The following is an 11,753-nucleotide window of genomic DNA, read 5'->3' as shown; positions in this document are numbered from 1 at the left end:
TTCGATCGTGCTTCACTCTCTAGAATATTAACTACAAGGCATCTGTGTGAAGATACACTGTCAACTACCCGGATCATAATCCCATTGAACATAATTAGGATTTAATGAGAAAAGTAAAAGCCCTCCCTTTCCACACAATTTCGACTGTTTGGAAAGAACTATACAGTAGGTGTGGCAGCAGATGGGTCAATCTCCTATTCAGGGGTACATGGTATCCAACAGTAAAAATTGTCTTGAAGTAATTAGAGCAAGTGGTGGTCATACTCCATATAGATTTTTTTGTGAATTTTTAATTTTGAGGGTACATCATTTCCTTGAAACTTTGCTTAAAATTCTGACGAGATACATGAAATTTCTGCAACATTGAACTTAATTAAGCATCATCAACCAAGAATTAAAGAAATCATTTATTGTTTGCATTTATTCTTTAAAACCTCATAAAATGTAAGGTGAACACTTAGAAGTTTGGTTCAGTGTACATAGCATATTTCACCATTTGGAAGCGAGGTAAGGGTTAGGGTTCAGCATACGTAAAATAGAACTTAATGCAGAAACTGAAAAAAAACTATATATAAATATATTCACTTTCCTATATACTTATCTGGACTTAAAGAAAACAAAAATCAGTAATGGATATACAGTGTGTATAAATGTTGAGAGTAAAAAAAATGAAGTTCATGAAAGTAAACGTCAGCAGCAATGTGAGTTTGGACAAGATGCTGAGACTAACACAGAAAGCAGTGAACTTCACAGTGTTCTTTCTGATGTTATCAGGAAAATGGAAGAAATTGGTCGTTTGGATGATTTTTGTGCATTAATGAAAAACATCAGAACATGGCAACATTGCACTCCACTTGCATAGGGGCTTGTCTTCCGGATTGATAAATGTAAAATAATTTTTCAAAAATTTGTATCTACATTAAATGCACTCTAAAAATTGCTTTAATAAAGATTCTGACATGATCAGGCGAGAAAAAAAATGTTTAAAAAAAAAGTACTACACCTATATACATGAGAGTTTATGTATATAGGTAGAGAACTTTTTAAAAAAAACATTATTTTTCTCGCCTGATCATGTCAGAATCTTTATTAAAGCAATTCTTAGAGTGTATTTAATGTAACATGCGCGGATCTAGAGGGAGGGTCGGGGGGTCAGGACCCCCCCTTGAATTTACAAGGCTGAAAAATGTATATACTAAGACAAGAAAAAAGTTACCAAGGACCCCCTTGGAAAACACAGACCCCCCCTGGTAAACGCAAATATGTGTAAAATGGGTACGAAAAGTGGAAGAATTGAGGCAATAGAAGTCCCCACTACCCCCCCCCCCTTCCCCGAAATAGTTTTTTGATGTTGGGGGAGTTTATGTTTTTTTTTTGTTTTTGTTTTTTTTTTTTGTTTTTTTGTTTTGTTTTGTTTTTTTGCTGGACAAGAAATTTTTGGGATTGGATTTATTTTTGACTGAGGTGGACCCCCCCCCCCTGGAAAAATTTCTGGATCCGCGCCTGTGTAGATACAAATTTTTGAAAAATTATTTTACATTTATCAATCCGGATGACAAGCCCCTAAGTCCACTTGTTGCTTGATATCGGCAAGTTCTATAAACAAAGGACGGTTTATCACATGAGATATTGTGATGAGTCACTGTCATTTTGGGTAACAGTTGTAATTAAAACTGCTTGAAGGGCGAGGTTTGTTTTTTCAGAGGAGGACTAGGACTTACAAAGTAGTGATGGTCGCAATATCAATATTATTCCTAAAGAATGCAAAATAAACTTAATAGTCGCAATTATTATTATTATTTTATATGTATAATGTATATAACATTGTATAATAATACAGAAAAAAAATAGAATAAGGTCGAAGAAAAGTGTTACTTTTTCAAGATTTTTTTCATTCATAATACTTTGTTTAACATTCTAAATTAACCGTGGCTTCTCTTATCGATAAGTATTAAATCAATCATATTTAAAACGTTTCAGTTCTTTTTTATGACCTCCATACTATTTAGTATATAGATCTTGTATAATGTAATCTGTATTGAACATCTAGTACTTTTATTGAATAAGATATTTTCGTCTCAGTTGCTTTTGTACATATACTACGGTCATCTCTATAATTATATTACGGTCGTCATCTACTGTGTTGAGTGTGGTTATTACGGTCATCATTGTCAAAATCTTTGAGGTCCTACTACTGCTTTATTTCTTTAAATTCAAGTAAGCTATAATAACTAATAGCAAGTTCTCATTAGCGTTCATTTAAATTTTGCAAGAATTAACACAAATAACCTGACAAATGTTTAAAATCTTGACTGAAAAATTCTAAGCCGTGACCTCGGCCGACATGTTTTGATGACCGTAGTATATACTACGGTCAGCCGCTTTCCTACAGTGATTCATTGCAGGTTTCAAAATAAACAGAAATACCTCCTTCGGGGGCAACATGTTTACTAGTAAGAAAGTACAAATCCTCCAATTTCTTGTCGATTCCATACAGCTCAGTAAAAATTGTTAGCCTTCCGGCATTCCCCCCTTTGATAGATGCACCTGCTTTGTAGTGAAATACTGGTTTCTTCCATGGCCTGAGCGTGGAATCGTCAACTTCGAAATAATTCCCAACGGCTTCCTTGACGTCCATTAAAACTTGGCAATTGTTTTTTAGTGTTTCCTCATCAACAGATACGGTGAATTTTTCATTCAAAATTCCAAAAGCTTTTACACCAGGAACTCTAAATAAAGATAACATAAAATTTCAACCTTAGATTTACAGGAATAATCGCACTTTGTTACTCAATCTTATATTACGTATAGTTAATTGTTCGAAGAGTTTTCTATTCAAAAATGCAAGGACCTACAAATATTGGAAAGTTTGTGCCTTAAAGATTCAACTCAGTGGAACATTTAGTTCTTAAAAAAGAATACCATCGAAAGATGAAACATTTGAAAATATAGAATAAATAGAATAGGCATAAAATCACTAACATTATTCGCAATAAACGCTTCATTATAATATTGGAGGATAAAGCAAAGTTTGAAATAAAGTTTGAATCTCTGAAATATTCTGAATCCCCTGTAGTCATGGACACTCTTGTAGATTCTGAAATTATGACAAAAAAAAGAGGACACTTGAAACATCGCCTACCTAAGTTATTCGTATAGCCCTTCTGTTTTCTTCCAGGTTTTAAGAACAACTTACACATACTTACCCGGTATTTCTTCAAAAATTGATTCCATATTATAGCACCGATCTAACTCTAAGGGTCTCTGAATGAAATGTTTGGATAAAGAACGGTATGCGAGCTCAAAAGTCCATTGAAAATTAAAAAAATAGGAGTGGATCGAACACGGACCTCCACTTGTTATGTTGGGGGGGGGGGGGGGGGGAGAACAAATCCGTGGACAAGTCAGTGTGTAATCCACGCGGATGCTTGCTTCAAAATCATTGTGACTTATAAAGCCTTGCAGTTCTGGAAAAGGAAATTCCAGCATACATTCTTTATTCGAGATTAATCTTTGTGATTTTGACTTTGTTAAAAATATTTGTTGTCGGCAATGATCTTTCATATGGAGAAGCCACCACTTGTCGGTGGACATCTGCTAATTTTGGCCTATACTCGGCACTCGGGGCCATTGAGCAGTGGGGGGTTCTTCATCTCGCCATGCAATTCCAACTGCGACATAGGGCCTCAGTTTTTAAGTTTCGATCAATAGGACCCAGGACTTCCACTTCAAAGTGCCGAGCACTTAGCAAAAGGACCTTTGCTACCTATTTTGATCGACTTCATTTAGTCGAGGCCTGATTCGAACACACAACCTTTCGATCACGGATCGAGAGCTCTTCCGACTGAGCTACTGTGACGGTCCCAATTAAAGCGTAACACAGTGGTATGAGCGTCTAGCTGCTTTAGAGTCGCGGGTTCTTCCTTACGTCGCAGGTTTGAATCTCACTGTGTGAATGTGGAGACCTGTCCTTTGGATGGGACCACAATAACCAAGGACCCGTGTCGCAGTGAGTGCTGGCACGAAAAAGATCCCTCACTGCTCAAAGGACTTTTGAGTGTCGAATATTGACGAAATTTTACAGCTCTCCACAGGCAAGTGGTTGCGTATCCATATGAAAGAAAAGAAGCATTAAACAACAGGAGCCCACGGGCCTTATACCTCACCTGAAAACCTTATAACAACTTTCCGAAAATTGAATTTGTTTCGTGTTTTAAACCAGAGGCCATGAAATTCACAATTTTGTAAGAGGCACCATTGCTTATCATAACTATATGGTTTACTTAAAACCTAGTGGTAGATCAGAGTAACAAAGAGAAAATGCATTTCCACTTTATAACCAGTTGTGCACCCGTCCCACAGGAACCACTGACAAAATTTTGGAAATTTTATCATAGATTTTATTTCATCCTAAATGGTTGATACATGTATAATTTTATTGTATATGATTGATGGGTATAGATATTTTTTTATGTTGACCCACCTTTAAAAAACTTTTAACTTGGTCATAACTTTAAGTCAGTACTAGGGTTTTCATACTTCATAGGTGTATTCCTTGTGACAATACCTTCCTCCTTCAGATAATGGTTTGATGATATTTCTATAAAACTTAAATAAAAATATTTCAACTTAGAGATGATCTATTGATAACGTATTTCTATGGACAGACCCAATTCCTTCAGCATTCCCAAAAACTTGGTTTGCAGTGTATTGCGTGTCCAAACAATATGTGTTGGTGAAATACTGATGCCCCCGTATGGCAACATACCGATGATTAAACTTTTCTTAAATGCAGATTAAATATACTAGTACCCAAAGTAGGGTCTGCTCACAAGAAACACATTAAATTTTGTGAAATATGAAAGCCCTAGCACCACCTGTTCAAAGGTTATAGAGTATTTGAAAGGTAGGTCAAACGCGAGCTCCAAGGTCAAGAGTAAAAGTTGTTGTTTTTAGAGGAAAGGCCTTGTCACAAGGATTATTTATGTGAAGTTTGAAAGCCCTAGCCTTAACCCTTCAAAAAATATGGTCAAGGTTTATTTTTTTAAGTTTGTCAAACTCCAAGGTCAAGGGTCAACGTTCTAAGTATCCAGTGAAAGGTCTTTTCACAAGGATTATGAAGCATGAAATCCTTAGCCCTTTCCATTCTGACATAAGTTATGGCCAAGGTTAAAGTTTTTTCATACTTATGGAAATCTCTAAGGTCAAGGTGAAAGTTGGTGGTATCCAATGTAAGGTCTTGCCACAAAAAATACAAATGCGAAGTATGAAAAAGCTAGTATCTACCGTTCAAAAGTTATGGCCAAAGTAAATATTTCAATTTTTGCTGTCAAACTCCAAGGTCAAAAGTCAAATTTGGTGGTACCCAGATAAAGGTCTTGTCACAATACACATGTGGAATTTGAAAGCCTCAGCTCCACTAAATCAAAAGTTATGGGCAAGGTTAAAGTTTTTACGGACACGACAAAAACTATATACGTATATCTTCGATCACGTGGGCATAAAAAAATAAAAGATAAAATGATTTCATAGCAATCAAAACACTCAATTTATCTACGTAGCAATATATATAATATATTTCGTTTAATATCAGGAAAATCAAAGATATGAAATACCTAGAGAGACTTATGTGTGCCTCGTATGGAATATCATCTTTCAATGGATTTCCTTCGATAAGCTTTTCCAACTCAGGCTTCCAGGTTTTCAAGATATCTTTTGTTGAAACTAATTGTTCTGTTTCTCGTAAGATTTCATTAGAGATCTCACCGTGACTCACATTATCAATCAATTTCCCAGCATTCTTTTCCCACCATGACTTGGGGCTAGTTTTCTTCAAATCCAAATTTTGACTTACTAATCCCCAGAGCAAACCAGATATGAAACTTTTCAAGTAGCCAAACACATGTGTTGTGATGTCGCTTTTACACTTCATGAATGGACCATAAACGTTACATTCATGTTCTCGTTTGTTAATTTCCCATCTGAAAATTGAATGAATTGTCTTATCGCCTATTATTTCAACAACATGGGCTATAAAGAACCTGATGTCTTGCTGGTCTTCTTTGTTTTCGGTAGATCCTCTCATATCTTCGTGACTTGTCTGTTGCTCCAAATCGCCATATTCAAATTTGTCGAAGATAACAAGTCCACTCACTGCAGGCTGCATGCGTAGCTTTACGCCTTCAACGAGAGCAAGGAAACTATCGAGAGTTGTTCGCAGTTGCTCGAACATCCAGTTCTCAATCTTCCTAGATACCATTTCAACAAACAAGTGGTCCGTTAGGTGAAATATTTTGCTTCCTTTGCATTCCCCCTCTCCATGTAAACTTGAATCTATTTCAATAACTTTTCTAATGTAAAATTGCATTCTTTCTTTGGAATTCACAGAAAACATCAACATTATAAGAGCATTGGCTTTGATGGAATTTCTGTAGTTCTCTGATAAGTTTGTTTCAAATTCACCAATGTCAATCTAGAATGGAAAAAAAAGAAATCTTTAAGAAATGATAAAGCACAGTTCAAGAAACAGTTCAATTTAGAACTAGTGAGCACTTGGTGGGACTGAACATGGGGTTTTTATTTTTGTCACTAAATATCTCAAAAACTAGCAGAAAATGTTGCATTTTTTATTTCAGAAATTCATTTAGGTAGAGAAACCAGCTAAAAGTTGCAAGTAGAAAGATGTTTAAATACTTTGCATTTATAAGGCATAATAATAATAAAACTCCGAAGCAAAATTACCAAAAATCATACAACGTAAAAGTAATAAAAATAAATTTAGTGCTAAAAAAAAATGGTATATATGTCATTTGTTTCCATACAAATTTTGCCCTGTGCTTTTTCTAAGAAATGAAAATGGTGTAAAAGTTGAAATCTTATGGTTTCTGAATCAGAAAAATCATACAAATCAATTTTCTCACGTGTTTTTAAATGTTAATTGTGACGTCATAAACGTGCATTTTCCCGTATTTTCTTAAAAAGTTGCAGAAGACACCAATATTCAACGGAATTTTCTTTCAGATAATATGGTCCACAGGCGTCGCCCACAAAGGTCTTGAAATATGTGATTTCTTATTGACTTTTGCACAAAATATCAAAAAATGAACGTGGGCGACGGCTGTGGACACTATTTTCTAAGGGAAAATCACCATTGAAATGGGACATATTGAGGCTTTTTTTTTTGAAAATAGAGAAATGCATCACATTAATGACGTCATATTTGCAGAATAGTAATCCTTCATGCATTGATCTTTCCTGATTTATCACAGTCATATACTTAACTAATGTTTAAATCAGTTTGAAAACGCTTTGATGTCATTACATTTTTAGAGCGCAATAAAGCTAGAGAAATGCATCAAAAAAAAATGTAATGTATAATACCTCAAAAATATAAAATTTCCCCGTCAAACACATCTGTATGCCGTTATATGTAAGCAGATTGTACCTCATGCCATATTCTTTAAAAATACACAAGGTGATTTATCACAGTCATATACTTTAATCTAATGTTGAAGTCAGTTTCAAAACTTTTGATGTCATTAATATTCGAACGATTTATTAATCGGACACATAAAATTTTCTCCATTCGCAGCTTTGGAGGAGGTCTTGGAGTCGCACTTCTGTTTCGCCTTATCTGATTGATTAGATATTTAAGCTGTATTACAATTGAAAGTGGGGTATTATCCATACTTCAGGTGCCTGTGTGCATACCTTCTTCTTTGCAACTTAAAATTGTGTTCATGTATGTTTCCGCGGAGAAAAAAAAGAAATATAAATGCTGCATTTTTTCTCATTTTTCAATGATTTCAATATTTTTCAAATGTGTCATTACATGGCCAGGAGACGTCATTCTTGTTCGGACTCATGCAATGTAGGCGTAATTCATGACACATGTACTAAGCGTATATATTACAAATCTTTTGATACATAAATGTACACTGTATATATTATTCAACTCGTTTATTTAAAAAATGCTTTTTATTTCACAATGAAATGGAAATATAAGGAATCACTGTCTAGTTAGTATAAAACAAAATATTTTACGAATTTTTTTTAGCCAAAATTCTGAATTCCTTTCAAAAAATTGGGATATTCAAATTTTTATAGTCTGTTTTAGTATATATTTTTTTAATTTTTAAAATGTTAATAACAAATATGCCTTATGTTGTATATATTATTCAACTCGTCTTGAGAAACTGTTATTGAAAAATTGTTTTATGAATTTTTTTCTCATCCTTTCAAATCAAATTTTTAAGTTTGTATATATTTTTTTAATTTTTAAAATGTTAATAACAAAATGCATTTGAATGTCAAGGTTATCTCCAATACTTATCGATTTAAATATTGTAGTGTTACGCTCTGTTTTTAAAATCGACGTTGTACAAATTAGGTCACTGCGCATTTAGATATATTGTAAAATAAAAAGGAATTCTTGTTGTTTTACATTTTTTTTATTTTAAAATTAGCAAAGTTATCATGATTGACCGGAAAAACTCCATTGCATATATCTTTTGTTGTTTTTTTTAACTTACTTCACCGTTCTTTATGTCTTCTTCGGTCACTAGATAAATGGGCATTACCAGCAAACCATCTTTGCAATCACTGCACATCGCTCTTTGTAGCGATTTTGCATCCCGATGTTTAGAAAGCGTTTCTGATTCAAAGTGTCGCTGTTTTAAAAATGCATCCATCGTTGATTTTTGGGTCGCAAAAACATACACTTTTGATTTTTGCAATGGGTCAAACAATAGCCTGTCAATCACCCGAGAACTCGCATGAACACGAGATATGTCTTGCTTAAATTTGTCCAGTTTTGGCTTCAGTCGCTGATGAAGAAATTTCACTCGAGGTAATGTGTCGTTTTTAATCATCATTTCCCAACAAAATACGGATCTCCATGCCCTTGGGGCCGCCATTTTTGAGATCTCTCAACAGGAATCCCCTTTCCTATATTTAGATCTATACTTTAGATGCACTTTCGTTATCATATATGCAATATGACACTGTTTTATTATCCAGGGGATTTTCCATGATTTTTGTGACCATCGGAAGTTTTAAGTACATACAGACAAAACTAAGATATTTCAATTTGCCAGTAGATTGTGAAATAATTATAGTATATACTATAAGCCCAATTTTTTGTTGTATGGGTGTAATGTATTGGGCTACAAAACCATATATATAATAGATATCTTAGAAAAGGTACGCTTAAAATTTTTGAAATTTGTTTTGCATGTTCAGTCCAATACTCCAAATACAAAATTCTGCGGAAATGAAAAACAATAGGTGAACAATCCAAGTCTTACAAAAGAATATAGGGGAAAATCTTTAATCTGTTCTCAAGAAAAGCAAGGTCACAATTATTCATATTTAAAGATGGAAACATTCTCATGTACATGTAATATGGGTTCATTTTTGTCCATAGCATGCACAGACACTTGGCATTTTTAACCTTTCATTTTATAAATTAAAAAAATCTCATACTATAGTTTTGGGAATTTGCTGTTTATCCCCCCCCCTCCTACGTAGCTCATAAATATCTTAATGCGTAAATCTTATTGAAAATTGGAATCGACAGAAAAGAATTGTCAGATCGCCGTTTGCCCGTTTTAACAAAAAAATACAGTTCCTTTTTAACTTCATAATATTGAAATGAAAACTTGGGGGATCCAGTCCACACTTTCATAGATTCCTTTTTTTTTTTACACACACACACATCCATCATAAACTAATTATAAAGATTTATTTTTAAATTCACTTAATGCTAACCAGTTTATTAAATGGGAGTATTTCTTACATCCATATTTACTCCATGTACATGTAATCACATATTATTTATTTTAGCTGAATAATTATATCTAGCTTTTCTTACTGTTGTCCTGTACTAATTTATCTTAATGTTTTACTTGAACTGTTATGAACTGCTTTATGTATAAAATACATAAACAAACGACTTGAGGACACAATTAATTTCGTGACATAGACTTAATCATAATTAATGGAAAAACCGTGTTTTTTGTTATACCTCTGTTGTTCCTAGTCTTGTTCCTTCGCGGGTTCGGTCCTTTTGTCAGTTAGAATCAGGGAGGTAGGTATGCACACGTAGACAGATTTTTGATGTGGCGATAATTATTTTGGCATCATGCATTAACTCTTCCGAAAAATCCTGCTGACGAACGAAATTTTTTTGTTGTGAAAATGTTTAACTGTAAACCTTTTGCCGAACTTTATAAAAAGAAACAAATAAATAAGACATAAAATTGAAGTAAAAAAGCAAGTTAATAATTGGGATGTAAACTTTATAAGTGCGTGGACAATATTCAGTTTGTGGATAATTAATTAAATATTTGTTAATTAATTAATTTTTTTTCTCAACGAGATAAAGAGAGGTGAAGCTTATATAAATGATGTATTATTTGAATTTTTATTCCTTATTTTTGATTCTCAGTCTGTAGGCAGAGAGTTGTATAAGAAGATTATGAAGTCCCTGATCGTCCTTTCCGGATTATTTCTGACCATTGTGGCTCAGACGGATGTTTTTGGATGGTTTCGGAGTTATAATTATCAACCTTCCGGTAATTTTTGCGATTTTTCTAAACAATACGAAAATTATGTATAATGAAAAATTTTGTATTGTAAAAATTTCAAGAAGTTGTATTTTCACTTGTATTTATGATTGTTTCATTATTTTTCATGAAGCATTCTGCACATTTCTTTTTCTTTTTTGGAGAATTTTTTAAATTAAAAATAACATTAGAAATACTCGAATACTAATAATTTCATTTTGGGCTTCGTGTTTTGAAATATTTTTCTTCTAATTATTAAGAATTAATGTCTGAAAACTTCAAGAAAAAATCTAGTATTGATGTCTGGAACATCTCTTATTCAATATCACTTGCATAAAAACAAGTTTTTGGCTCAATAAATTTTTTTTAACAAAGAAAAATGGGGGGGGGGGGTGTGAACTGATTTCAACAAGATAAAACAAATTTATCAATGTTATCATACGCAGAATGCAGACTTCCAATGCAGTCAGGAACTTCTCGACTGAAGCTCCAGTACGGACAAACCAACTGGTTCTACAATGCTTCATCCCAACAATGCGAACCATTCGAATACTACGGAAGGGGAGGCAACCGAAATCGCTTCCGGACCCCAATACATTGTCTGCGCAGATGCGGTTGCCAGCTCAGAGAAGATCCGGGCTACTGTCCTAACTCGACGATATCTGTGATTCGCTACGCTTATAACCGCCTCTGGAGATTCTGTACGGAGTTTGAGTATTATGGCTGTGGCGGAAATATGAACAATTTTGCAACCTTCTTCGAATGTCAGTTTGGATGCGGAGGATTTGATTGAAAATTATTCTCCACTGGAATCAGTTGTGCGTATGGTTTTCTCAGGAGGAAATAACTCTGGCGCTGATCTTGAAAAAATACCTAGTTAAGTTTATATGGATTGTCTTTCTTTGAAAGTTGGACCAAGAAATTTAAAATAAAGGTACAAAAAACTTTTTTCATGTTTTCTTCTTTTATATTTACTTAAATTGTTACAAACATGCTTAATACGCACAAAAATATATTCAACAAAGCAATTTTTACTTCATCATTTGCGTGTTGTAATAAAAAAACAAAAGCAAAATATACTCTCGTTTTTAAGTGAAATATATTTCTTTGCTTAAAAATTATGGAGATGATATACCATCTGGTAAATATGTTGGAATCGCATATTTTGCAGGTGGTTAGATCACTCTA

At 33.7% G+C, this 11,753-nt stretch overlaps 2 protein-coding genes across 2 annotated transcripts; one reads left to right on the top strand and one right to left on the bottom strand.

Moving 5' to 3' along the window:
- Nucleotides 1-2,386: 2,386 nt before the first annotated feature.
- On the bottom strand, nt 2,387-8,921 carry LOC134239196 (uncharacterized). Its single transcript, XM_062721368.1, has 3 exons — nt 8,532-8,921; nt 5,616-6,472; nt 2,387-2,729 (listed from the first exon to the last, which is right to left on the bottom strand). Exons 1-3 carry the CDS (start codon nt 8,913-8,915, stop codon nt 2,387-2,389), a joined length of 1,584 nt encoding a protein of 527 aa, XP_062577352.1. The 5' UTR covers nt 8,916-8,921.
- On the top strand, nt 8,832-11,493 carry LOC134239182 (BPTI/Kunitz domain-containing protein 3-like). Its single transcript, XM_062721358.1, has 3 exons — nt 8,832-8,848; nt 10,448-10,574; nt 11,012-11,493. The coding sequence occupies exons 2-3, from the start codon at nt 10,478-10,480 to the stop codon at nt 11,356-11,358; spliced, it is 444 nt and encodes a 147-aa protein (XP_062577342.1). The 5' UTR covers nt 8,832-8,848; nt 10,448-10,477; the 3' UTR covers nt 11,359-11,493.
- Nucleotides 11,494-11,753: the final 260 nt, after the last annotated feature.

The sequence above is a fragment of the Saccostrea cucullata genome, unplaced genomic scaffold (assembly GCF_032062105.1).
Source record: "Saccostrea cucullata isolate Sc308-1 unplaced genomic scaffold, CSIRO_AGI_Scuc_v1 ctg169, whole genome shotgun sequence".
NCBI lineage: Eukaryota > Metazoa > Mollusca > Bivalvia > Ostreida > Ostreidae > Saccostrea > Saccostrea cuccullata.
Note: the sequence above shows the minus strand (reverse complement) of the source record. Positions and strands in the feature narration are given on the sequence as shown.